Genomic DNA, 25,848 nt, shown 5'->3' with positions numbered 1-25,848 from the left:
AATCCCCCTCTGCTGTCCCCCAGCAGACCTGCTCTGCCTGACGAGGCCTCGGGTGTGCCACCACTATGACATTAATTGGTGGCTGCTGGAGGTAAGGCACTGCCATGAAGTGAGAGACCAGCAAGGCTTCGGTGCCAAAAAACTAACTGCGAAGCATGTGACGATTAAATAATTTGGGGAATAAAGCTGCTTTCTGATGCGACGGTACAGTCAGCAGCACCTTCTCTCGCGTGGTTGTTGGTGTGACTGGGTGGGTGCAGGATGAGCTGCTGTGATTTTGGGTTGTTTGCAGGGCTGGGTGTGAGGAGCTGTGGGTGCTGAGCTGGTCTCTGAGTGTTTGTACATGCACGTGTGTCTGTCTTTGCTGCACAACAAGCTTTATGGAAAAGGTTTATGCGGGTTGTGTGAGCTGTTTCTAATTCTGTATGAGACAAGACGTTGAACTTCACATGGGTTTCCTGTATCTCCCACTAAACCTGCTTTTCACACCTTCTCCAAGAGTTCCTTTACCTCTTCTCATTTTGCCAGGCCTTTCAGCCTGTGCTGGAAAACCTCCTGCTGTGCATCTTCCTCATTCCCGTGCCCACAGATGTGACTCTCGAGGGGTTTCATTGCTATGCTCTGGTCTTGGCACACAGTCTTAACCAAAACAACATGGAAATGTGGTGAACCTGCTGCTGAACCTGGCTCCACGAGGCTTTGAAACCTTTGGTTTAGTACCAGAAGCCCCGAGAATTGAGCGAGGCTTCACCCCCAAAACTGCTGGGATTGGGTTATCTCAGGTAATGTTTTCTAAGGAGTCACTTTAAATCGGCATCTCGGAAATGTACAGAACGAGGTTTGTTTGGCAACACTTTATTTGTTTATAAATATAAATTACTTGATACTGTAAACTTGACCCGTGTGTGTAGAGTCAGGTTTTTGTCTCCTACTTTGCTTGTGATTTACTGACTAGTGAGGGGCTCCCTTGAGCCAAGTCCTGTCCCTTCCTCACTGCAGCGGTTTGCTGTCAGTTCTCTGGTTTTTGGTGTTTCAGTGAGCTGAGGAGCTTCAGAGCCAGTTCCTGTCTGCAGCTGGGGTGATCAAAAAGCCTTGTGTCAAATTTCCTCTTTAAATGGGAATTTGCAGCTTGCCCTGCAGTTCTGACTCTTAGACTGGTACATGGGCAACAAACTGGGTTGTCTGTCCACTGTTTTTGCTATTTTGAGCTATTTCGTTAACTGGTGAGCTGATACTCAGTCTGTTCTTCGGGCATTTTTCTTTCTCTGCTCACTTTCTGCTCTCCTGGAGGCCTCCCTGAGCAAACCCTGCTATTGTGTGTCCCTTTCTCCTGCATCGTTTGCTCTGGGATGGTGTTTGTCCTTGGCAAAGTAACCAAAAACCTCTTTGCTGTATTACTTTGGCTGGCAAGAGGGCTCCAGCTACCCTGGCCCAAGAATTTCTAGACAAGATAGTTCTCTGTGTATATATATATATATATATATAAACTTTTTTTCCAGTTGAGTGTTCTTCCAGTAATTTTCTTGGTAGATGGCTCAGTAAAACTTCCAGGGCTGAGTGTGTCAGAGTTTTCCACTCACTTTCCCCAGCTCACTTTTCCCTTTCCGGTGGGGATGATGATTCTCCAGTGACAGTGATCACTTTAGGGGAAATGCTTGTTCAGCCCTGTGAGGGATTGAGCCTTGTGCATCGAGACCACCTGCCTTTCCCATTAAGCCCCTGCTTGCTCTTTCTGTGCATGAAATATCTGCTGTCTTTCAACAGGAGGGAAAACAATCATGTAAGGTGGGTTGTTTTCCCATTTCCCATACCTGTGAGATGTCTTGAAGCTCTTCTAGCCAGGTGGGATTCTGGGTTTTTTTATTTTTTTTTTCCCTTTTTTCCCCCCTCCCCAGCTCCTTGGGCGCAGTTTCACGTTACAGCTCCACTGCTGCAGGAGGTGGCAGGTACATTCCTGCCTCTTCCCCACTGTGGGAATCCAGCAGTGGAGCAGCCGCAGGGGAGTGACTCCAGCTAACCTTCAAAAAAAAAAATACCCAAGCCCCAAACTTTCCTGGATCTTGCCCCGCAGTTAGAGTTGTTAAATCTTCCACTCGGGTGACTGGGGAGGCCCTGGGGGGGCTGGGAGTGGGGGGGAAATGGCCCCTTTTGGCAGCAGCGGCTTTTGAATTGGCTTTGCTGTCTTCTAAACCTGCTTGCTCTTCTGCCGAGCCGAGGGGCCAGGTGCCCTCCACCTCCTGCCTCTGGAAATGCCCAGCTGAACCAGTTCAGCTCGTGGAAACGGCAGGGGAAAAGGATCAAATCGTCCCCCCAAGCCTGGAGCGAGCGAGGCTGGGATGTGCCTCGGGAGGGAGCTGGGGCGGGGAGCCGGGCAAGGAGACCATCCCTCTGGCAGGGGCCGGCACTCCAGGAGGCTGAGCTGAAAGGTGAAACCGCACCCTCGGCCTCACCTGTCTGCCTGATCGTGCCTTTGATTTATACCCCGGGTTCTGCTGTGTAGCTCTCCCCGCAGACTCCAACCATTGGATCTGATAACGAACCAAGTGGTTGAGCCTTATTTGTTTAATTCAAAGAGAAGTTTAATATTTCCTACCTCGCAGCGTTCGGAGGCTCTGCCTCGTGGCCCGTGGTTTTCCTTGCAGTGAACCTGTAAAGTGCCAAGACAAGGGCAAAGAGGCTCAAGCTGTGAGCAGCCCCTTGTTGGAGCAGTCTTGGCAAAGAGACCTGGCACCACTAGTTTACATTTCTGGGGGTGTTTTGTCTCTGCAAAGGTGGCTGAGGTTTGTCCTGCCTGTGAAGTGTTGTTCCCTGCCAGCTCACCTTCCATGTGCTGGTGAGCCCCGGGTGCTCATGGAAGGGAGCTGTGGGGACCTTCTTGGCCCCCCTTAATCTTAGGTGAAGAACAGATGGGTCTCAAATGCCTCTGTAATCACACTGCAGCACCTGCTGGAGCACTGAAGGACAAGCAGGTACTGGAGATGTCCAACCTCCTGGAATTGTATTTTGTGTAGGCACCTTGTGTCCGAGAGCAGCCTGCCTTAGCTGGAGATGCTCCTGTTCCTGGAGGGGCCTGGCACCATGCATTTCCCTTCCCAGTCCTCAGTGAGTAAAACAAAGCATTTATCTGGGTAAAAGGCTTCACTCTAAAGAATCTTACAAGAAATTAATCTTTTTTTCCATGCCAGTTTGGAAGGTAAACCTCAGGTAACTGTTCCTCTCCTGGGGAACAGCAGAAGGGGACAATGTGGCCCCTTCTGAAACAAACTGAAGCTGATTGTTCCAAGCTGAAATCCCGTGCTTGCTGCCAGATCGATCCAACTGAAGTTACTGTGAGCAGGTGGTATGGTTTCAGTTTTTAATTTTTTTCTTCTTTTCTTTTTTTTTTTTTTTTTTTTTTTTTTTTTTTTTTTTTTTTTTTTTTTTTTTTTTTTTTTTTTTTTTTTTTTTTTTTTTTTTTTTTTTTTTTTTTTTTTTTTTTTTTTTTTTTTTTTTTTTTTTCTTTTTTGCTTGTTGTTAGTTGAGAGCTGATAGATCGGCCCAAATAAGGCCATGAGAAAGGCTGGCCATTTCCAGGAGGATCCACAGACAGTCAGTGCATGACTTGTTGCCTTTATCTCTGAGATCAGGAGATTCCTTTGCAGTGATGGATTAATCCACTCTTGAGTGAATAATATAACCGAGAACAAGTAGGAGCCAGCGCTCCAAACAGATGATTTGTTCAGTACGTGTGTGCCTCCCTTCCCCTCCCCCTCTGAAAAGTGTCTTTCTTCACCGTTTCATTCAGCCTGTTGAAACCTCACAGCAACCTGTGCCTGCGCCAGCCCCCGGCCCGACGGAGGGCGAGGATGGGGCTGTGCCAAGGCCTCTGCTCCCAGGTGCAGGAGAAGATAAACCGCAGCCCCAACCGGCCCAGCATGGAGAGGAGGTGCCTGTGGGCTGCTGGGGCTGTGTTGTCACCTGTCTGCACGTTCTCCTCACTGTAGGTAGAGGTGTTGATGCTGGCTCCTGCCCAGGGTGAGCCTGCAGGGCTCTGGTCCCTCGGCGGCAATGACTGTGCCCCAACGTGAGGCAGCGGGCGCTGTGTCCAGGGAAAGTTGTGTGGATGGGAACTGGAATGTTGGGGTGGGGGGACTGAACTCACTGGGCACCAGGGGATGGCAGTGGATGGCTTCAAACAGAAATATGATGTTTAGGAAGATGTTTCTTCAGTTGTGACAGGGTGGATCTGCCAGGCTGGTACCTCACCGGCAGAGCCGCAGCCTCCGGAGCTGCTCAGGGGTGTCCTGGAGCTGTGCCCCAGAGGCCTCCCAGTGACAGTCCCTGTTAGCACACATCCAGGAGGATGCAAGGCTGGGAAGGGAGTTGCACAGCTACAAGCAATGGAATTCACGCAGTGAAATTGGTTATCATCCCTGTGGATGTGCTGGAATAACTTTTTGGCAGCTCACAAGCTGTGTCTTCTTGCTTTAACGTCTTGGAGAGCATCAAGGGCTAGTCCTGTTGATAGGCTCAAAGAGGCTGCAAGGTGTGAGATGCCTGGGGAGGGCCTCCCTCTTCTTGGGGCCTCCCAAGGCTGTCACAGTCCTACTGAGAAAAGCTCCAATAGCTCAAGGTCAGGTTGGTGAAAGTCCCCAGCTTTGGCTTTCCTTGTGTCATGAGTGCTGGTAGCCTTGCCTTGGTCCCATGCACTTGGCATATGGGATTGGAAGTGCTGGTGGTAGCTTTCAGCTGCATTTTTGGAGAATTTCTGTGCTGTGTGGGGCAAAGGCAACATCTTTAAAATGGCATTTTCCCTTTGGAGAATGGGCTGTGCTTCTGCTGGCTGTATGTAATTTCTGGGAGCTGAGGAGTTTTGCTGTGTAATGTTCCAGCTCCATGTAGATTAAATGTGTTGCGGAGTCAAACTAAACAATAGCATGTGGTTTTCCTTTGTTCCCCCCCTTCCCCACGGTAAGAGTTCACAAAAGTTCCCGAATTAGGGCTCTGTGTGCATGTGCTGGAGCGTAGGCTCGGATTTTCATAAAGCTTGCTGAGGGCTGTTACTGCTGAGGAACTGCTCACGTTCGGGATCGCTTCGGGAAATCTCTTTGTTTCTCAGGAGCCTTTTCCGAAGGTGTGTCCCTGTGTAGCACTCAGTTACTTGTTGCCTTAAATACTTTGCAGTGACAGTGTATCACAGCTTGATGGAGATTTGAGACTCCTCTAATAAAATGCAAGGGAAGGAGGAAAACCCCGAGGGTTTTTTGGAACAGAAGATGTTTTCTGTTCCTGCCACTAATCTCTGTTGCAGAATGAAATAGGAATGTATACTTTAAATCTTTGTCAGGGTGTAGAAGGAAGCTGGCAACGGATGTAATCAAAAATGTTATTATCAAAACTCTCTAAATATGTTGAAATTTCAAGCTTAATGATATAATTTTAAATGCAGCTATTCAGACTGAGGCATGTTTTTGGGGTGCAGATTGCACTTCCAAGTTGCTGTGCACGTTGGGATGGGCCAGAGAGGAGTTAGGAACAGACTGTAGATGGTGGGTACTGCAGAGGTGTGGCTGGAGTCTCTTCAGCCCTGTCATCTCCAGTGAGTGGGGTGGCAGTGGTAAACTGGGGCATGCTTTTCTAAATCATTGGCTTTGGGGCTGAGCACTTCAAAAATGGTCCAGTTTCCGAGTTAGTATTTTTCCTAATTAGTGCATTTCTCATGGCTTGTGAATAACCAACACACATGGAAAGTGTGTATGTGTGTGTGAAACAGCTCTGGGCACAGCAAAACTCAAGGAAGCCACACCAGAATCATTGCAAAGTAGCACAGACTCAACCCAGTGCAACAGGAGACAGAAAGCTTCCAGCCTTAAACTGCTTGGAATAAGGGAACTGGGAGTAACCTTCACCCTTCCAACCGCTCCTTGAGTGGAGAGGCTGCAGGTTGAGGACACAGAAGAAGCTGAAGTCCTTCTCTGAGCCAGAGGTGTGAAGCTGTTTATTTTCACTGGGGCAGTGTATATGTTGCAGGAGGCAGATGCTTGCCTGCTCAGCCCGAGCGCTTGCTGCCTCTCTGGGCTCTGGCGAGTGTACAAGTGTTGTCCCTTCTAATCCCTCAACATTAAACAGTCCAGGCACCTTTCCCTGGCTGAGCCTGGGACTGCTTTACAAAACACACAGAGAAGAAGCCAACAAAAAAGAAACATTTGCTTTCTTTGCCAAGTTTAAATGAAGACTAATGCCGTGGTGCTGCTTAATCTTGTTTTTCTTGCTATCTGATGGATGCTAACGTGGGATGGAATCAATCTCAGCAGCCGGTTATCTTTGCAGGGCCTCCACATTGCTGAGCTCGGCATTAAAGTCTTGTGGGGGAGTTGTGCTATGAGGAGTCTGGAACCTTCTTCCTGCGTGGCAAAGCCAGAGCAGCGGTTTCCCATCTTCCTTTGGGAAGGTGTCTCACGGAATTGCTGGTCTGCCGTTGGACATCCGGACAGAGATCCTGTTGGGCAGAGTAGGATGTGTCTGTGCGAGTGAGAACAGGGCACAGTCAGGTGAACCTGGCGGAAATTTCTCCCTGGTCCCTGTGATGAAACTTAACTCCTTTCCTATCAGTTGCTCGTGTTCGAACTGGTTCTGCTGGGAACAGCTGCCATGGCCCCGATCCTCAGGAGGAGATTTGGGCTCTGACTCACGACCTGCCGCGTGTGCTGGTGCTGCCCCGGGCAGGGGTTGCTGGTGGCGACTCGGAGCTCGGCTGCAGTGCATGAAGCAGCAGGGCTGGAGAAGGGGAACCCTTGGGCCACAGCTTCATGATCACTGCTGCCTCCCTCCTCTGGATCGATGCTCTCCTTCAGCTCCGCTGGCACGAGGAAGGAGGCGGGAAGCTCCGGCCGGTGCTCAGTTGCGCAACCCCGCTGAGCAAATCCAACCCAAAGCCTCCCTCTCCTTCCCCCGTGTTCCACTGCCCCTCTCCTCGCCTGGGAGCCTGGTCGATCTGTTGTAGCAAACCTGGCCTGACCAACACGATTTTCTCATTTATTTTTCTGCCTAGCTGCTGCTTTTATCTGGGCCCGAGGCGGAGGGGCTTGTTTTGCTAAGGAATATTGTCAGTCGTGTCAGGATTCCTTCCCTCGAGGTGAAGAAGCACAGAAGTGTGTGTTTGCCGGAGAGTTTGGACTTCAGTTTGGAAACCAGGTTTGGTCTTTCGAGTATGGGGGAAGGGAGGGGAGAAAAGCAGTAAAACTGAGCTACTGTAAGGCTGGAGGATGGATTGTGTGAAGGCTTGTTTCAGTCGGGGGAGGAAAGACCGGGGTCTTTCCTGCTCTCTCCCTCAGCTGTCCCTGGTTAACCAGTTTGATTTAATAAGCATTGTTCTGCCTGGAGCCTGGGTCCAGCGACAGGGAGTGTTGGCATTGCCTGGGACAGCGTGTGGATGTAACAGGGGGGGAAGCAGTGATCTGGAGTGGAGGGCAGCACTTTTATTTAGGAAACAGAGTCAAAATGGGTCTGTTGCTTCATTTTGTGCATGATTCCAGCCGTCTGCAGGCACAGTGAATTCTGGAGGTGACTAACAACTGTAACACAGGCTTGGCTCTCCGGTTCCAGCGCGCCTCCCATATCCTGCAGCCATGAGTTCACAGGCTCCTAATTGCCTATGATGTAAGACAGCAGTAGATGAGGTTGCTATAAATTCTGGCTGCAGGTGTGGATTTAATGGTTGTGCTTCCCTTTAAGGGCTCACGGATAGCATGGATCCCTGCAAGTTACAACAGCCCGAGTTGGACTGGGGCTGAGGCAGCTAAAAGAACCCATTTGTCTGCGTTTTTTAGAGCTGTTGCTTGCTGGAGGCTACCAAAGGACGAGGTGTCAGCGTTCATCTGGAATCGCCTCAGGAATGAGCTTGCTGTCCTCTAACAGAGCTCAGCCACGGTTCCAATTCTTTTCATCAACCTTCTCCCGCAGCAAAACTTCCCAGGCATGAGAGTGCTGCTGGAAGTGGACCTTGAGGCAGCCTGTGTGGACACAAGCGCCTTTGTCTGAGAGTCTGACAGGTTTTTTTTGATGACCAGAACAAGCCTGTGGTTCTAGTCTTTTCTATTTTTTTTTTTTTTTTAATTTTTAATTCATACTTAATTCTGATTATAGGAGTCATGAAGATATAATCATGGGTGATGGTCCTTGGCATGCAAAATGCAGACTTTTTGGAGGGGAAAAGACACTCCCTGGGGCAGCAGAGCAGCTTGCTGTGGTGTTTGCACCTGTAGCTCGGATAATTAGGCCAGCTCCCTTGAGAAAATGGGCATGGCTCACTTGGAGTTGGGTTTTGTATATTTTTCTTCATTTTTAGCCACATTTTTGCAGTCCAGGGTTTATTAAACATACGGGGGTGGTGCTTCATGAGTTGATCTGAGGCCTCACGCCGTTCAAGCGCAAAGTTCCAGTTCTTGGACGTCCATTCCCAGCCCCTCCTTTGGGCCAGTGTTCCAGGACTGCAAGGGGAGCTGAAACTGTTCCCTCATCCAGGTGAAAACTGAATTTCATTTTTCTCTGGCTGAGTTTTCAACTGGCTCTGCCAGCAGCTCTGACTCAGTCGCTGGCCGGAGGATCCTCGGTGCAGATTGGAGAATGCAAGCCAGGTCCTGAAGGAAGGTGTTGCTGCCCTCCTCGGCAGCGGCCTCTCTTTAAATTGGCTGGAAAACTGGTTACGAAATCCCGTTCTTGGTGAAAATCAGAGTTGAAAAAGTAAAGCAGGCGCCTTGCTCCGAGGCTCAGGCCAGCCCTGGGGAAGGAACAGGGAGGGGGTGTTGGCAGAAGGACCTTGGAGACAGGGCTGAAGGGGAGCAGGGCTGTTACAGGTGTCTGTACGTGTTTATGTGCAGCACGGTCTGCACAGGTGTTGAGCTAAATGTGGGGAAGAAAACGGGAGCGTGAGGCAAAGTACTGCCTAGGCAGGAGATAAGGAGGAGGGGGAGGTCTGGGGGGCCTCAAAGAGCAAAGGGTGAGAACTCTGTATGTATTTGGCCTACAGTTACTGTGATGGAACTGTTAAACTAATGATACCCTCAGCTCCCTTGGGGGCTGAAAGCCCTGATTTAGGCATTTAAGCATAATTGCAGCCCAGCAGAACTGTATATCAGGCTAATGCTCTGTTCTCTTGCTTCCCCCAAGGCCAGAGGAGGCAGGAACCATTCCCACTTCATTAGCGTGGCAGCAGGGGGACTGTCTCAGCTCTTTTGCTGAACTTAATAATAAAATTAACCTAATTGTTATGCCTGTTTGTGGGGAAGAAAGTGTGGCTTCTGTGGTGATTTATTTATTTTTCTGCTGATGTCTGTCTTGCTGGATGGGAACCCCGGGTCTCCCCCCTCGGAGGAGGGACGTGTGTCGGGAGCAGACCCGTGACTTGGGAGTGTTTTTGGCTGTGTGTACCGAGGCACAGTACACAAACTGTTAAATTCCCTTCCCCAGGCTCCCAAATCCATTCCTCCAGTCCATGCCAAAGCATGCGTTCTTCTATCAAGACCATATGTACGCCAAGACCGAGGTTCTAAAGTCAAGGTGTTTTTGAAATATTGGAGTGCAAATTAAGGATCTGAGTAATCTTAACTGTCTTCTAAAAAAAAAAAAAATTCCCTATCAGCCTCACATATAACTCAAAGGATTAATGGAAAGCTAAACTTTGATCCGAGTCCAACAGCTGATACCAACCGTGAGACTTTCCAGGCCTGAAAGCAAAATAGAAAAATCCAATGAAAAAGATCTGCTGCTCCACCTTCGAGGCATGCAGCCTCTTGGCCCTGCTTTGGGCTAATACTGCAATTTTTTTACTTAACCTCTTCTTGTATCATCTCTATGCTGTGCCATTGGGCCTTTCCTGTAACAGTTTGAGTAAATTACTGACATTATTTAGAGTGTGTAGGAAACACATCTGCCTGATTATTAAGGAAGGCCATCAGGGCTTGGGGATCCCCTGTCCTTGCTGGGACTCAGTCACTGTCTAGTTTGCTCAGCACTGTTTGTTCTTCCTGCCATCTGCCACCCGAGCGAACACTCGCTCTGTATTTTGACAAAAATAGCAACTTTTAGGTCTTTAAGGTGCCTTCCAACCCCAGCCATTCTATGAAAATTAGAGTGCTATTAGTGCTGTACAACTGATAAAGGATTTTGGCCCCTAAAATTGCTCTTGGGATTCATCCCCCATTCATGGGGGGTTTAAATCATCTGGAGCAAGAAAAAAGCTCCATGCAAGGCTGCTTATAAAAATATATGTTACATAAAAAGGAGTAAAAATACCAATTGAATCACTAAGTGGGAATCCACATAGGAAACACTTGGATATGACTTAGCCCCGATGGATTTGGGTGCCAGGCATGGGTCTAGGCAGAAAAGTGGAGCCATTAATGAAATCCAAGCTGAGGGTTGCAAAGGTTGAGCAACTGTAATTTTTCTCCTTTATTCAGGAGATCCTTATCCTTCTGATAAGGATCTGGAAGGTGCACTTGCATTTGTTTAAAGTGTAATAAATAAATATGAACAGAACATCAAAGGATGCTTTTTCTTGTAATTTTTAACTGCCTCTCCAGTCGGGGTGTTTCTGTGAACGCCTCGGAGGGCATTTGGCCCATTCGTGTCTCTCACACTTGGTTTATGGGGTCACTGTCAGCAAACTGGATTTTGTAGGGTTTTCCCTTTCAGATTCTTTGTTGGGGATGCAGAAAATCCCAGGCGGGCAGGATTGCTCGGCGGAGTTCAGCGCATTTCCTAAAAGCGCCCGCAAAATCCCTTTGAAGAATGTAATTTTATTACTTACACTCATGAAATCCTCTCTTTGGTGATGCCATAATTCCAACACAAATGCCTAATTATGGCGGTTTTTTTTTTTTTTTAACAAAATCCCCAATCCTCCTGTAACCGCCTGGCTCCTTATCTCCAGCACTCGGCTTCCTGTGATTTAGTAACACACAGGCTGCAGTTCCAGAGGTGGAGAGGAGTAAAACGGGAGCAGTTGAAGTTTTCTTGCCGGGGCTGTGATTACAGCCCGGTGTTTCCCGGTGCTCCAGCCCTCTCTTCGAAGCGTAATTAGGAACACATTGATTCTTATTGCAGCTGGCAGCTGCTCGCTATTGCCTTTTTCAGCTTCTGACCCCCATAGTCCCGCTGACCTTTCCTGGGGTTAGTCATAGGCCCTTTTCATTGTGATGGGCTCGAAGTGGCTCATGTGGAGTTGATTATTTCCTTGCTTGTCTGGCCTTTTTGGTGCCATAACTCCAAGTCACTTCCATTTTCTTCCCCTGCTTTTGGCTGACCACAGTGAAAGGAAATGCTTTTGCTGGCGACAGGATCGGTTTGCACGCTTGACTGACTCGATTGAGACCCTGAAAAGGGGGGGAGGGGGAGGGTAATGAACACTGTAGGTGCTGCATTTGCTTTTTAAAGGTTGATGTTAATGATTGAGTGGTCATTAAGCATTCATAAAAACGGGGCTTCGCCTGGCTCCATGTCCCCTTGGCAATCTCCAACACGCGGGTTGGCATTAAAGATCCGTCCGCCGCATCCTCGGCGGGAGCGGTGGCTGCAGGAGCCACACCGAGCGGGTCTGCGGCGTGTGGCGAGCGCGCCGCTGTCAGCTGCTCGGGAATGCCTCGAGGTTTTCCCAGCCACCGAAAGAGCCGGGGATAAACCTGGGAGGTTGTTCGGTGAGGCTGCCGGGCAGGCTGCCGGTAGCTCCCGGGCTGTAACCCGCTCCTCCCAGCCCAGAAAGCTAATGAAGTCTATGTGCCAGCTGTTACACTCATTTTGCCAGACCCCAGGAGGACAGCATGAAGACAGTCCGTGATCAAAGGCTCTGGAGATCACTGAGGAGCCGAGCGGCAGGAATGTCTGATTGCTTTCTCTTGGAATGCCACAGGCTTCAATACCTCCTTTTTTTCCTTTTTTTTTTTTTTTTTTTTTTAAGGTGTCTTGGTGTGAGATTTAATGATCTAACTTGGGCTTGCTTGTGCTAAAGCCAGAGTGTTTTAGTTAATTTGAGGGAATTTGTTTGCTCTAACTTTAGCTGGTTTGAAAATCTGAAACTTTTCTTCTACTGGTGGCAAGTTAGAAAGACATTTTTCTTGGTAACTAATAAATGATCTAGGGGAAAAAACCAACTTGCTGTGCTTTGGGTGGTAAATCACATATAATATGATAAAGTGAGGTGGGATTAATCGATTTTGAGTTACTGCCGTTTAGGAAAAATGGGAAATCTTTGGTATCCAAAGCTGCTTTGCTCCCAGACAGCTGTCACAATGCAGCTGGGGGGGCAGTGCCGCCCCTGAGGCAGCAGCATTCAGTCACTTTTTCCTTGGGCTGCTCAGCAAAGGCCGTCAGCTCCTGGAGGTGGAGTGGGCAACCTGAATAACTCCCTCTGTTCCCGAGGTGGCTGTTTCCTTCCTCCTCCTCCTCCTTCTGCTTTACTCCAGCGTTTATAGGACCTGGTGCTCTGAGGTAGTGCAGAAACCCTTCCTCGTTCAGCTCCAGTGTGCTGGAAGGGCTCGCTGAAGGTTGGAAGCGTGTTGGAAGGGGATGGATGGAGTGGGAGTGCAGTTACTGATCGAGGTGGAGTGGTGGCTGTCGGGAAGGGAGGTCCTGGTGTTGTCGTGCCAGCTGGTCTGAGATGGCAGGAAGATGATTCAGGGAGCTAAACCAAAATGGGGATGAGATAATGCTCTTTTTGAAGGGACTCTGCCCTCAGCTGCAAGGGTGGAGAGAAGTTCACGGCCCAGTAAATCAGCAGGGCAGGATCTCAGCTGTGTTTGGAAGGACATAGGATCCTCTCGAGCTTAGCACCATGGGAATGCACAGAAAACAACATTTTGTCATCTTTTAGAGAGTGAAACCCTTTTTTGGGGGCAGGCAGGGATAGGAATGAGTTAATTTGGAGGTGAGAGTTAAGTTACAGCGACAGGACCAGACCTGTGGAGCTGTAGACTGAAGCCCACTGGTTTCTGGAGAAACAGAGACAAACGTGAAGCTTTGGGAAGAGAGGAGAGGGTCACTGCCAGGGCTGCTGAGACCCTGGATGGTCTGATGCCTCTGTCTTGCCATCCTGGCTGAGTAGAACACTTCAATAAGCCCATGGGCTGCTCCCTGGTCTGGGATGGCCCATATCCATCCTGGTGAGGTTCTCAGGCTTGGACAGGCGGGTGAGGATGTGCCCTGCAGCATCCTGAGTGTGCTAGGGCAGATGTGCCCCTCTGGCAGTGGGGACAGCCCTGCTCCTGTGCTGGGAAACTGCTGCTGCTCCTAAATGAAAGGTTAAACTGTCCCTTCCCCTCTGTTTGGACTTAATGCCTGTGGTTTATTTTCCTCCCTGTGCCCAGCATTCCGAAGGTCGTGGGGCTGAAACTGGGAGCTGCTGGACAGCCTGTCCTCACGGCTCTGGGCTGAGGGGTCCCTTTTATAGAGGGTCTGTGACAAATGAGGTGCACAGCCAGAGTTATGTCATCTGCAGAAGTACTTCATCTTACTAATTACCTCCAGAAGTAGCAGGCAGATGTTGCTGGGTGCCCCTTGTGTGTGCAGCGTGCTTCCCAGGGGCAGGCATCCATTGGAATGGTCAGGATGGCCCCTCCCCCTGACACAAGTGTGTTATCTTCCTTGTTTCCCATAATCCATGAGCAACAGGCTACTTTAGAGCTGACAAGGAGGTCAAGTGCTGGTTGAAGATAACTGGAAGATGACTTTAGGTGAAGATGTCTGGGTGGAAGTAGGAGAAATGCGGCCTCTACTGTGCTGTGCCTTTCTGATGGGCTGGAGGAGTGGCCAGTGCAAGTGAAAAGTACATTCTCCTTGGTCCACTAAACCCATGTCCAGCTCTATTCAACCTTGAATATTATTCATATCCTCTTACTACTGTTCTAGTTTAAAATGCTCAGATGGTGACAACTCTTGCTTCAATATAACTTTGATCCACGAGTGATGGAGATTCATCCTCCCAAGTAAGGAACAATGAACAGTGGAGAAAGTTGTTCTGGGTAGAGCTCATCTTGGAGTCTGGGACACGTAAATGGAGCCACATCTAACCAAGGTGCTCCTTTTTCTGATTCTAGTAGGATCCCAGTGACTGGTACTTGCTGTCAAAATGGGAGGTCAGGTTTATTGAAATGATGGCAAAGGGGAAGAGTCGTGTTTTTCTATCCCCAAGGCTTTTTAATGTAATATGAAAGAGGCAAAGTTTTTCTACAGGATTTCTAAAGACCCCAAAACTACGAGCTGTGGTCTCGCCCTCTTCTGTGTACTTAACAAGGGGCTTCTGGAGTGTCACCATCTGCAGAAGAAAAAGAAAGAAGTGTTTCTGGGTTGGGTTGTGTTGCTGGGTCTCATCTCCCCACAGTGTTCCCATATTTACCAGCAAGGAAGATGTTTCTGCCATCCCTTCAGAAACAGATGTTGGAGAAACTTCATTCAGATGCCCCAGTGTTGATGCTGAACAATCCTAGCCCAGTTAAAGCCAATATTTCCCCCTTTTTTTTTCCCCTCCAGTCAAAGAACTTTGGTCTTTGTGGCTCGCTGTGTGTACTCACTGCTTTGCAGTTGATCTTACCACTCTGCAAGCCTGTGAAAGCCAAACTGGTAGGTCAAAAGAGGAGTAGCTGTTGACACTGGCAGTAAGGAACATGTAAGGAGAAAGATAAACAGAGGGAAATCAGAGCCTGGATAAAGTAGATCTCCGAAGATAAAGTTTAGTTAAAGATAATGAGCTGGCCTTGTTTAAAAAGACAGCTGCAAAATAACCCAGTAGCTCCATGTGCTGGGGTTAAAGTTGACCCAGAATATACGTTTCATTGCTTTTGATAAATAAATAGTGGAGGGAAGATTTGGCAAAAAGCAACATTGCCCCCAGCCCTCTTCAGCAAAGTGTTTGATGTTAACAAGTTCTCTGGGTGTTTACTTTGTCCTCTGCGCGCGCTGGTGGAGCGGCGCTCCTGCCCTTGAACCGAGGGAGAACTCAAATAAACCAACCCCTTCGGCACAGCTGGGCTCCTCTGCCATCTGCGGCTTCCCAAAACAGCCCCGGCTCGCCTTGGGAACCAGCCTGGGCCGCAGGATTGCCGGGTCTTCCCAACAGCTGAAATAAATTTACCGGATCAGATAAAACTGCCCAGAAACGGGAGCAGAACTCGACAGCATCCCTGCCCGCCCTCTCGAGCTGTCAGTGGAACCCAGAGCGCAGTTTGCAAATAGCCCCATAAAATCCAGAGTGATTCTGTTACAATTGGAGGCTTTTCCTGATGCTCAGTTTGCGTATGTGTTTTACAGTGATGCTCTGATGAGAAAATACCATTATTTTAAAATAAACCACAGGAATAATTTTGCTGCTTGTATCTGTATCCAGCTTCTTAGAAAGCAGATGGCTCCATGGACACTCCAGTGGGACTTATTCCTGTCAGGGACTTATTCCATGTGTGTTGCTGCACTTGTTTCTGTGCTCCAGTAAAGCTCCCAGTTATTGTGTGTGTTGGATACGTGTTTACATACGCGGCTGATAGATGAGATGTTTAAAGTCTATGTTGAGTGTTATCAGCAGCGGAATTGTATGGCCAGGCTGATAAATGAAGTAGCTGTGCTAAATGAGCTCAGATCTTATTCATCATAATGTTATGCAAGGCCAGTAGGACATTTAAGTGAACGACAGCTGCAGATTGATTGTTTTCTTGGAGAAACGAGCGTTTGATAGAGACCGAGAGTGTCACACACACCGTTCCTGAGACTCACCTCGGGGCAAGTTTGGTTGCTGATTCCGTGATTTAGTTTGTATTTTGCTCATTTAACCATTTATCAAAGAATCACTTAGGCTGGAAAAGACCTCTGGGATCATATTTATGATTTATTTGTGTTTTGCTGGCTTAATGACGCAGTTTGTATTTTTTGATGGTGAAAGTGGTATATAGGAAAGAGCGTCACTGGTTTGGGAATATAAATGAGAACAAGACTGATATTGGTGTTTTCTTCAGTGCCACAGTTTGCCTGTAAAGCCCAGCAGAAGGAGCCAGCAGATGACAGGTCTCAGTGAGCAGGTTTAGAGCAATTGTGAGTGGTAGCGGCATCGCAGCAGTAGATTCATGAAAACTTGTAAAACAAGTGCTGCCTGGTGATAGATGGTCAAATGATTGTTGTTTGCAAACAATATTATCTCCAACAGATAAGCTGTTTACTTTGGACTCCAGCTCCTCTGGGTAGAAAGGAGTCTTAATTTATCAAAACAGTGGTTCGATGCAGATGCCTCATGCCCCAGCTGTGGAAGAACTCTTACATTAAGAATAGGACTTGGAACCAAGTGAAGTTCAGCTCTAACTCACTTTTGCAGATGGTTTCTATATTGCAAAGAATATTGGCTGTTTCCTGGTTGTGCCTTTTTTTTTTTCTTTTTTTTTTTAAACCCCAAAGACTTTGTTGTAAGAGAGTTAAAAGAGGGACTCCTGAAACTCACAGTAGACATCTGTTTGTTTGTTTTGTAGCTGTTTCCGTGCCTCGTCTTAGTCTGGAGCCTTGGGCTTTCAACTGGGATAATCTGGCGCTATGCATCCAGCCCCCGGGCGCTTCCAGGCACTGCTCCTCATCGCCGGCCTCGTCGCTGCCACCAGCCCAGGTGAGGCCTCACCCCATCCAGGGGGACTGGCTTGGAGGTTTTGGGGTTGAGCCCAAACTTTTGAACAAGCAACGCTTGGGAGCGCGTTTCAAAGCGGCCACCTTTCGTGGGTGTTGTCAATAATCTGCTTTTAAGGAAGCCTGGAGCACTGAAACGTGGCCTTACACTGAATACAGGACTTTGCTCGGGAAAACTTGGCTCGAAGCAAGCGCCAGAGCGTGGAGGACTCTGGGTTACGTGGGTTTGTTCCTTGGGGTCTCCATGGGTTTAGCTGGACACCGATTCTGCTGCGCACAGTGCATCTTGTGTTCCCAGGGGTCGGGAGGGGTTTGGATTTGCAGCGGGAGAGGGGAATCAGCCCTTTGAAACGTGGAGGCTGATGCGTGGCTGCAGTTGGAACAGCTCTGGCGTTAAAAAAAGAAGAGGGATGGTTTTAATTGACACATCTGCTCTGTGTAGTCAGCTTGTCTTAACGTAACCACACGAAAAAGAAGCTTTTACTACTTTTAGCACTTCATAGCCAGTCGTTATAAGCAAATGGGATAAATTTTATTTTTCAAGCAGCCATAGGAGATAAATTCCAGCTGCAGGGTCACTGCTACCAATTTTGCCTTTTACGCGGAGCACAAAGTGTTGGTGTCAGGAGTGAGGGCAGGGGCGAAGATGAAAGTAGCAGTGTGATTTCATACAATTGGAGCGAGCAAACTGAAAGGTCAGTGTTTCCCTCTTATCCCTGGAAATTCAAACTGAACTAATAGGAAAAACAGTTTTCTAATTAAAAGCTAAAAATGGACATCTGGAGTCCTGTGAAATGCTTGGATACCATTTTTATGGATTTCATCTTTTTTTGTTAAGTGAAGCCACACTTTAATTTCCAGTTTTATTTTATGTTTATGCAGATAGTTTATGGTTCTGTTAAAAATGTGCCGTTTCTCATCTGAAACTCATAACCAGAGCTGGGATGGACTGAGTTGAGAAGAAAAGCATGAGCCCAGGGCCCCACCTACAAGAAAACTGTCTCTGACTTGGATGTCATTTAATATCATCTTGACCCTTACTATCTGGAATTCCTTAGCTCCTTTACGAACTAGGAATTGTTTTTTCCCTGCTGATGTGTCTATTTTTAATTTTGTTTTTTTCTCCTAATTTGTATTGCTAACCAAGTAAGTGTTAGTGGTGCTAATTGCTTTTTGCTTGCTCCCTTCATGCAAAATCTTTAGTGGAGAATTTCATAGAAAACAAATGGAAATAATTCCCAATGTTTCATTGGCCAGGATAGGAAAAAAATCTCCTCCAACAAGCAGGAATTTTCTTCTGGCAAATAAATGGATTCTCATAACCAAGTTCTGTGGAACTGAACCTTTTATTTATTAGCAGCTCTTCCTGTTTCTGTTCATCTTTGCTCAGTAAAGATAATGGATGCCCAATTCATCATCCTTGTCCTGATGAAGTCCATGTATTTGGAATCAGCAAGAGCCTTTGCTGTTCGTCCAGCTTTTTTTTTTATCCTGCTATTTTTAATTAGTTCTGCAGACTGGGAGACGGTTCTGTATAAATACCTGGCAGGCTCCTGCCATTTCTAACATTTTACAAGTCACGTCCGGGCCCCCTTCATATGGGACAGATCAGCGGCAGCTGCGTGTTCCTGAGCTCCGGCTCTTCAGGTGACGGCTGCAGTTTCCCTCTGGATAAATCCAGTGGGATTGCAGTTTGTGCTGGCCCTGGCAAGCACGATGCCTCTGCCTCGGGAATGTATCATCCCCTACGCTGCACCTACCTCCGTTTAATTACTGTCACTCTCTTTGTGGGGTTCAATTCTTGGAGTTTTCCCGGTGTTTGAGAGTGAGCAGGAATCTCTCCTGAGTTCCTGTTGCCAAGGAAAAGGCAACACCTGCTTGAGTATCATTTGCAGCTTGGATCTTAGAGACCCTTTATATGCTCAGTCTTTCAGACCAGTTTACCTTATCACCTGTGCCCATGCAAAATGCTGGTCTCTCTAACTCAGTATTTATATTTTCTTTTAGATTTAACTCCAAGTTTTATTTCTGAGCCCTCTTCTACCATCCAGAAGTCTGGTGAGCCCGTCCAGCTCCACTGCTCTGCCGAGCCCTCCACAGCTCGCCTTTCTTGGCTGTTTAATGGGGAGCCTCTGGACAGCAGGGCGGGAGAAGTGGAAGTCCAGCCAGGATCTTTGACAATCGTCTCCCTCAGCCCCGCGACGTGTGGGCGCTACCAGTGCGTGGCCAGCAGCAGCGTGGGCGCCGTGCTGAGCCGGCCTGCCACCGTGTCCATGGGCAGTAAGTGCATTCTCGTTCATGCCCTTTGCTCCTTGCAAGTCCTGTAGACCTCAGCTGGCTTGTGTGCTTTGTTCTTGTTTGGCTTCTAGAAAAACACCCAGCCTTTTCTTTAGTTATATCATCTGGGACCCGTCAGGTGATGCAGCCCTAGAACAGATTCCCCAGAGAGCTTGAGGATCCCCACCCTTGGAGGCTTTTAAAGCCTCAGATAGACCAAACCACACCCGATGGATTTAGCACTGGTGTCAGCCTCATTTCGAGCTGAAGGACCTCAGAAATCTTTTTCAGCAAACACAAACATTATTCAGTGAAATAACATTCATTTCCATGAATTGACCTGGAAGTGCAGAATTCCTAAACACATCCCTTCACAAAGGATGTTGAAAGAGCAGCTGATCTGCCACACTGTTGCAGAAGTGTGCTTGAGAATTGAGGAGAAATGTGTGGGAATTGTTGCCTGGGAAATAGGTGGGAGATGGCGATTTTCTTTTTCATTTGATTTGATCAGACCAATGTAGATGTTCTGCAGGTGGGGGCAGTCTTCTGTCCATTTAGGGACAGTTTCCCTTTCCTCAGTTTCACCGGTTCTTCTGATCAGTCTTTGCCTTGGTGCTTGATCTGTAAATTATTTGATCTCGAGGGACTTCAGAAGAGGAAGGGGCAATGTTTTCCACATGGAAAGGACGATGTGATGCTGAGAATGGGAATACAATATTCCTGCATGAGCATGATTTGTCTGCTTGGGGCTGTCTGAATCAGGCCTTTGTCAAGCAGGGTTTGAGTGATTTCTCTGGAAGGGTACCTCATCTATGGAGCATGTCCAAAATCCCCCTGGGAGGAAAATCTCCTATAAGTGAAAGAAGTAAGTGTTTTGGTAAAGTACTGACCCATGGCCAGACCCTCTCAAGAGAACTCTAAGGGTGGCTAACATAGAAAAACTTCACAACCTCGCAGATGCTTTGAACATGAAGGGAATAGAAGAGCAGCTTCCACACTTCCCTCCTCCCTTGGAGGTTTTGGCAGCATGCAGGAAAGTGCTGGGATCTCTCTCCTAGGGAAGGTGCTGGGATCTCTCTCCTTGGGAAGGTGCTGGGATCTCTCTCCTTGGGAAGGTGCTGGGAGCTCTCTCCTTGGGAAGGTGCTGGGAGCTGGGAGCTCTCTCCTTGGGAAGGTGCTGGGAGCTCTCTCCTTGGGAAGGTGCTGGGAGCTGGGAGCTCTCTCCTTGCCTCAAGGCTCACGGCAGTGAGAGGGAGGCTCTGCTGCACTCACTGCTGTGTTCCTTATCATCACAGAGAGACAATTCCATGTTTTTGGGGACAGGCTTCCTGCTGTCAGTGTGAATTGTCTCCTGTAATGCCTGCAGAGCCCATGAGGAGCCCTGCAGCCTTCCCAGTGTCTTTGCTTGCTTTTCCAGGAGCAGTTGAGGGAACATAGGAATTATTTTTTCTCCTCACTATTCCCATGTAAAAGCTGGTGCTTGCTGTAGTAAGGAAGTGGGTAAGGAGTGTTTGTGCTATTATGGGCTGCAGGATAGACCATGCCTGTTGATGTGAATGTCCAAATGCTGCACCAGAGAAGATAATCAGGAGGAAACCAACTGTCTTTAACCAACTGAGCTTACTGCCCTTCCTCTCTCCCAGGCCGTGGCTGCTCTTACCCTTTTCCCAAATCTCTCCAGGTCTGGCTGACTTTGATGCCTCGCTGACAGCTGCTGTTGCAGCGGAGGAAGGAGGCTCAGCTCTCATCGGGTGCAAGGTGCCAGAAAGTCACCCCAACGCACAGGTTCGCTTCCAAGTGCGGGGGAAATGGCTGGAACAATCAGTAGGTGAGATTTTTTTTGTGCAATATAAGTATTCAACAAAAGCTTGCCTGGAGTTTTTTCCTAGAATGTACAGAAAAAAAATCCTCGGAAAACTTGCAGAACTTCCTGTGCATGACTTTATCTAAACCCGTCTGTGGAAATGAATCTTCTTTGAATGGTGATCTCTTTGTCATCCTATGTTTAGAATAGATCAGTATAGCTGAAAAGTTAATTAAAAAAAAAAAAAAGAGGAAGCCTTTTTTTGAAACTAAATTAAATATAATCTTCTTTTTTCCTTCCCCACTTGTTTAGAAAACTACCTAATTCTTCCATCTGGAAACCTGCAGATTTTGAATGTATCTTTAGAAGACAAAGGATCCTACAAATGTGCAGCATACAACCCAGTCACTCATGATCTCAGAGTAGAACCCACTGGACGTAAGCTCACAGTCACACGTGAGTATCCTGTTCAGCTTCCCAAAAAATACATCTCAAACTGAATAAATAACATCCCTAGGGGTTTTTAGCATGGGCATTCTCTGCACATTCAGTTCTTATTTCCCCTCACTGTGGAAGAGCAGCGTAACTGCTTTTCAAATCCCAGGAAGACACAGCACTCAGCCCTTGGAAGGGGGATACTGCTTATACTTCTGTCCCCAAACCTATTTTGGAGCAAGACTTCTTGAAGAGAGCGTTACAGCATCGTGCTTAGTCCCAAGTGCAGACAGATGTTTTTGACAGGGACTGAGGAACAGGATGGGAGGTTTAAAAGTTTGATTGGTGTCAAGATTAGAGGGCTGGAGCACCTATTCTGTGAGGAAAGGCTGAGAGAAATGGGATTGTTCAGCCTGGAAAAGAGAAGGCTTAGGGGTAATGTGATTGTGGCCTTCCAGTACCTGAAGGAAGCCCACAAGAGAGCTGGAGAGGGACTTTTTACAGGAGCATGGAGTGACAGGACAAGGGGCAATGGCTTCTCACTGACAGAGAGTACGTTATGTCAGATATCAGAAACAAATTCTTCCCAGTGAGGGTGGGGAGGCCCTGGCACAGGTTGCCCAGAGAAGCTGTGGCTGCCCCATCCCTGGAAGTGTCCAAGGCCAGGTTGGATGGGGCTTGGAGCAACCTGGGCTGGTGGAGGGTGTCTCTGCCTGTGACCAGGGCTTGGAGCAAGATGAGCTTTAATGTTGCTTGCAGCCCAAACCACTCTGTGATTCTATTCTACAGTTCATCTCCTTTCTTCCAGGCCCTTCCTCAGGTGGCTCCCACATCCTTCACCCCCTGGCCCCCCAGAGCCTGGCAGTGCCCCTGCACAGTGCCCTGACACTGGAGTGTGTGGTCAGCGGGGCGGCTCCCTCGGTGCGCTGGGCCAAGGACGGCCGGGATGTGCTGGGGCGAGGCCGGTGGAAACTGCTGCACTCCCACCTGGTGACAGACCGGCTGGAGGCATCAGATGCTGGAAACTACTCCTGCCTGGTGGGAGGTGACTCTGGAGCAGTGAAATACGTTAACTATTCACTTACTGTACTTGGTAAGAAAAAAAGATTTTGATGTCCAGGCAACGAACATTTTCTTTATATACCTGCTGGTTTTGGCATCTGCTCCCAAACAGCCTCACATTCCTTCTCAGTCTTAAGCATATTAAAATAAAGAACACAGATCTGTTCATAATGACCATGTCCCAGCATCTCTTCCAAGTTAAAATCCATAATTATTTATCTCTTCAAATCCTTTGCAGTCTGAAATAATGAAACAGTGAAGGATAACAAACTCGAGGGGAGGAACTGATCCATTTATTTTCCTGCAGAATGCCAGTGTCAGTGATGTGCCAGGGATCAGATGTGCCTCTCTTAAGGTTCTACATGAGCAAAAGGCTGGTGAGGGGAGGTGAGATGTTTGGATGAGGACCTAAACAGAAGCAAAAGAAACATATTCATACATTTGGCCTCTTTGGTGTGGCTGCAAGTTGTTTCCTTTTCCATTGTAGCAGATTCTCCTGGTGTTTGAGGTTTCTGCATCCATGACTGTTTTTGTTTGGGTTTGGAAATGTGTATGTTGAAGTTACTCAGAAAACAGGGTGTTGACACACAACATGCCTTTTTTTGGGGGGTGTCACTAACAAATTATTTTGAAAATAGAGGGGTTTAATTTATGGAATTAATGCAAACATGAGGCTGTTTGGGACAGAAGGGAAAAACCATTCAAATAAACCTACGTGTGGGAAAACCAGCTTTGGGCTGTGCAGAACCAGCAGTGTGTGGTGCTTGCTCAGCCTTTGCAGATGATGAGCCTGTGGAACGTTCCACAGCAGTTTTCTCAGAGCTGAGTCAAAGATCAGCAGACTGTGGTTTATGTAAAATCACTTCCCTTTCCAGAACCTGCCTCACTCTCCAAGGGGCTGCAGGAGGAAACCGTGGCCACCGGGGCGACGGTGCATTTCTGGTGTGATGTCCGGGGCAGCCCTGCTCCAGCCCTCTCCTGGCTCCACAACGCAGCTCCCCTGCGCCCCTCCCCACGGCACTTCCCAACGGGAAACCACCTGCGGATCTGCGGGGTCACCCTGGCGGACTCTGGCTTGTACCAGTGCGTGGCAAACAATGGGATTGGGTTTGTGCAGTCCACGGGGAGACTCCGTGTCCGGCCAGGTAGGAGCACTTGCAGCCCTCAGGGGATCCTTTTTGCACTGCAGGCTTTATTCTGTTTTGATTTTTTCCCCCTAGATTATGTATTAATTTGTTTCTGACCACTAATCTTACAAAGAAGGTGCTTTCAGTTGGATTTTAAGAGATTTTTGGGATCGTGTTATTACTTGATACTTAAAACCTAGATTACCACCTGCAATTAAATCAGCTTATGATTCAATTTGACGTGATTTATGCTTAAATAGAATCAGGGTCCTGTTGTGCTGGATGACCTGGTACTCTTAGCAGTATTGGCTGACGAGTAGTTATGCCTGTTCCGTGCTCAAATTTGCAAAACAGTCCTCAGGTTTGGGGTTAATGCACACTTCCCCTTTACCAGATTGGCAGGATCAGGTACCAGCAGTCTTTTTGATTGCTTTTCAGTCTAAGATACTTTCTAGTGCCCAGAGAACTTGATTTCTGCTAGCACAATGATGTTGGCAAGACCACTGCTGTCCCTGTTCTCTCCCTATCACGTGTAGCTGAAGCTTTGAACCTTCTCAGTACCAGTAATGATCTGTGTGAGCTGTGCAGAGCCTGGCTGAGCAGAGATTTTGTGGCCTGCTTGTGTGTGGAGTGCCTAAGCCAGTCTTGCCTGCAGTGTGTTCTTCACTGGCAGTCAAGTCTTTGTCATTTAGAGAAGCTGAAATGTGGTTTGAGTGTAGGTTTCTCTCAGCCTGCTCTAAGCACGAGTCTCGGCTGATCTCTCCAGTCCAGAAGGGAAGCCTGGAGATGCTGTGTGGAGAAGAAAAAACTGTTAAAATGGTTATAAAGAACCACGTGAGACTTTTTAAATCGTGCTGACTGACTTGGGCTCATTGTTTGCATTTCCCCCGGCACAGGCTCTGTCCCCGTCATAGTCTCTTCCCCCGGGAGTGTCACCGTGGTGGCCGGTGGGGACGTGACGCTGTCCTGCAATGCCACCGGGCTGCCCGCGCCCGCCATCCGCTGGTACGACAGCAGGGGCCTGCTGACCAGCCACCCTGCCCAGGAGCTGCATCCCAACGTGCAGAGGCCTCCCCTGGCAGGGCTGGAGCACTCCTGCCTCTCCGTGTCCCAGGCAGGCTGGAGCTCCTTGTCCCTGCGGAACGTGACTCCGGAGCGTGCCGGGGAGTTCAGCTGCGAAGCCATCAACGAGCACGGCTCTGCCGTGTCCAAAACCTTCCTCACAGTTGGTAAGTGAAGCCCCAGACCATCCAGCTGGCTCCCTGATTTAGGTGAGAAATGCCTCCAGATAAGAACTGAGTGGCAGGTGGGTGGGGTGGGATCCGGGGGGGAAATGAAGCTGAGGAGTCTCAGTTGTCTTCGTGGACCAGTTCCTCCCTCCCCCTTGTAAGCAAAGGAGAAATTCTGTGTGCATTGCATGGACATCTTATATGGGACAAAAAGTATCCAAGGGTGGGTTTTTTTATTTATTTCTTGAAATTACTAAGAAAAAACAGTTTACACTAAAGGCAGGATGGGAAAGAGCCATTTCTTTTCCTCACATTGGAATATTATGTGACATTAATGAAAGGTTTAAGCCCCCCCAAGTTTCCTTCACAAGAACTGAGAAGCAGATTTTTAGTTACATGAAGTGACTTAAATTTCTTAGCTCTTTCAGCACCTTGCCTTAGTTAATTCAGCTGAATGCCAGGAGATTTCGGGTCAGTGGGATTTAGTAAGTGGCTCCATATTTAAAGTTCTTTGGTTAGAGTTTAAAACTCCTGTAAATAACTTGAAAAGATGCATAAAGGTTCACTTAGAGAAAAAAAGAAAGAAGAAACCTCAAGAAAGTGATCCCATCATGTAGTTTTATAAATCAGTTATTGTTGGACCTTGCTGAGTGGAAACATGAAACTAAATATCATCCCAGAATTCAGTCTGTGTCAAAGAGAAAAATCCCTCTGCTTTGCCTTGGAATTTTATGGCAGTAAGTTCAATTTTAATGCTTTGTTTATTAACTTTTATCGGTTTCTAATATGCTGTACTGGCTGCTGATTATGGTGCAGAGGGTGGTTAAGGCATTTGGTTTTGATATAAAAGTCCCTGAGGAGTTTCTGGGAGCTGTTAGGGGTTTAGAACAGCTCCCAGCCATGCCGAAGGCATGCTCAGACATTCAGCTGTCTAACGAAGAATTCATGCCAGGTAACACTTCCGAGGCACCTGAATGACTTCAGCTGGGATTCCAGAGCATTTCTGGAGCAGGATCAGATTAAGCTCCTCTCAGCCTCACTGCCTTGTTCCCCTAATTTGCCTTGTCCCAGCACACAGAAAGAGAGCTCATTTGGCTGAAAAAATGCATCTTTCTTTTTTTTCTTCTGCTGGATCTGTTCCAGGCCGTGATTCACGGCACGGTCTTACAGCGGGCAGGACTTCAGCTGCCACCACAGTGAGAAACCACCAAAATGTAAAACGATGCCTCGGGATCCTGTACCCACGGCCCTCCCTGCCTTGGTGTCTTTTTTAGACACTTGTGGGGTT

The 25,848-nt window shown here is 48.0% G+C and overlaps 1 protein-coding gene across 3 annotated transcripts in view; it reads left to right on the top strand.

The window, feature by feature from the left end:
- Positions 1 to 25,848, top strand: part of CDON (cell adhesion associated, oncogene regulated) — a 53,865-nt gene that overhangs the window by 2,513 nt on the left and 25,504 nt on the right. The window contains exons 1-8 of one of the 3 annotated variants that reach the window (XM_027897788.1): positions 7,157 to 7,173; positions 16,479 to 16,609; positions 18,634 to 18,906; positions 20,585 to 20,731; positions 21,020 to 21,163; positions 21,951 to 22,235; positions 23,080 to 23,348; positions 24,221 to 24,560. In XM_027897788.1, coding sequence (XP_027753589.1) covers positions 16,540 to 16,609; positions 18,634 to 18,906; positions 20,585 to 20,731; positions 21,020 to 21,163; positions 21,951 to 22,235; positions 23,080 to 23,348; positions 24,221 to 24,560 — 1,528 coding nt within the window. In that variant the 5' untranslated portion in view covers positions 7,157 to 7,173; positions 16,479 to 16,539. Of the gene's footprint in view, positions 1 to 7,156; positions 7,174 to 14,521; positions 14,593 to 16,478; positions 16,610 to 18,633; positions 18,907 to 20,584; positions 20,732 to 21,019; positions 21,164 to 21,950; positions 22,236 to 23,079; positions 23,349 to 24,220; positions 24,561 to 25,848 lie in introns of those variants that run through there. The other 2 variants (XM_027897787.1, XM_027897786.1) reach the window with 2 other exon arrangements.

Source organism: Empidonax traillii, unplaced genomic scaffold, assembly GCF_003031625.1.
Source record: "Empidonax traillii isolate 1590-97213 ecotype Southwest subspecies unplaced genomic scaffold, ASM303162v1 scaffold561:size787514, whole genome shotgun sequence".
Classification (NCBI taxonomy): Eukaryota; Metazoa; Chordata; class Aves; order Passeriformes; family Tyrannidae; genus Empidonax; species Empidonax traillii.
Note: the sequence above shows the minus strand (reverse complement) of the source record. Positions and strands in the feature narration are given on the sequence as shown.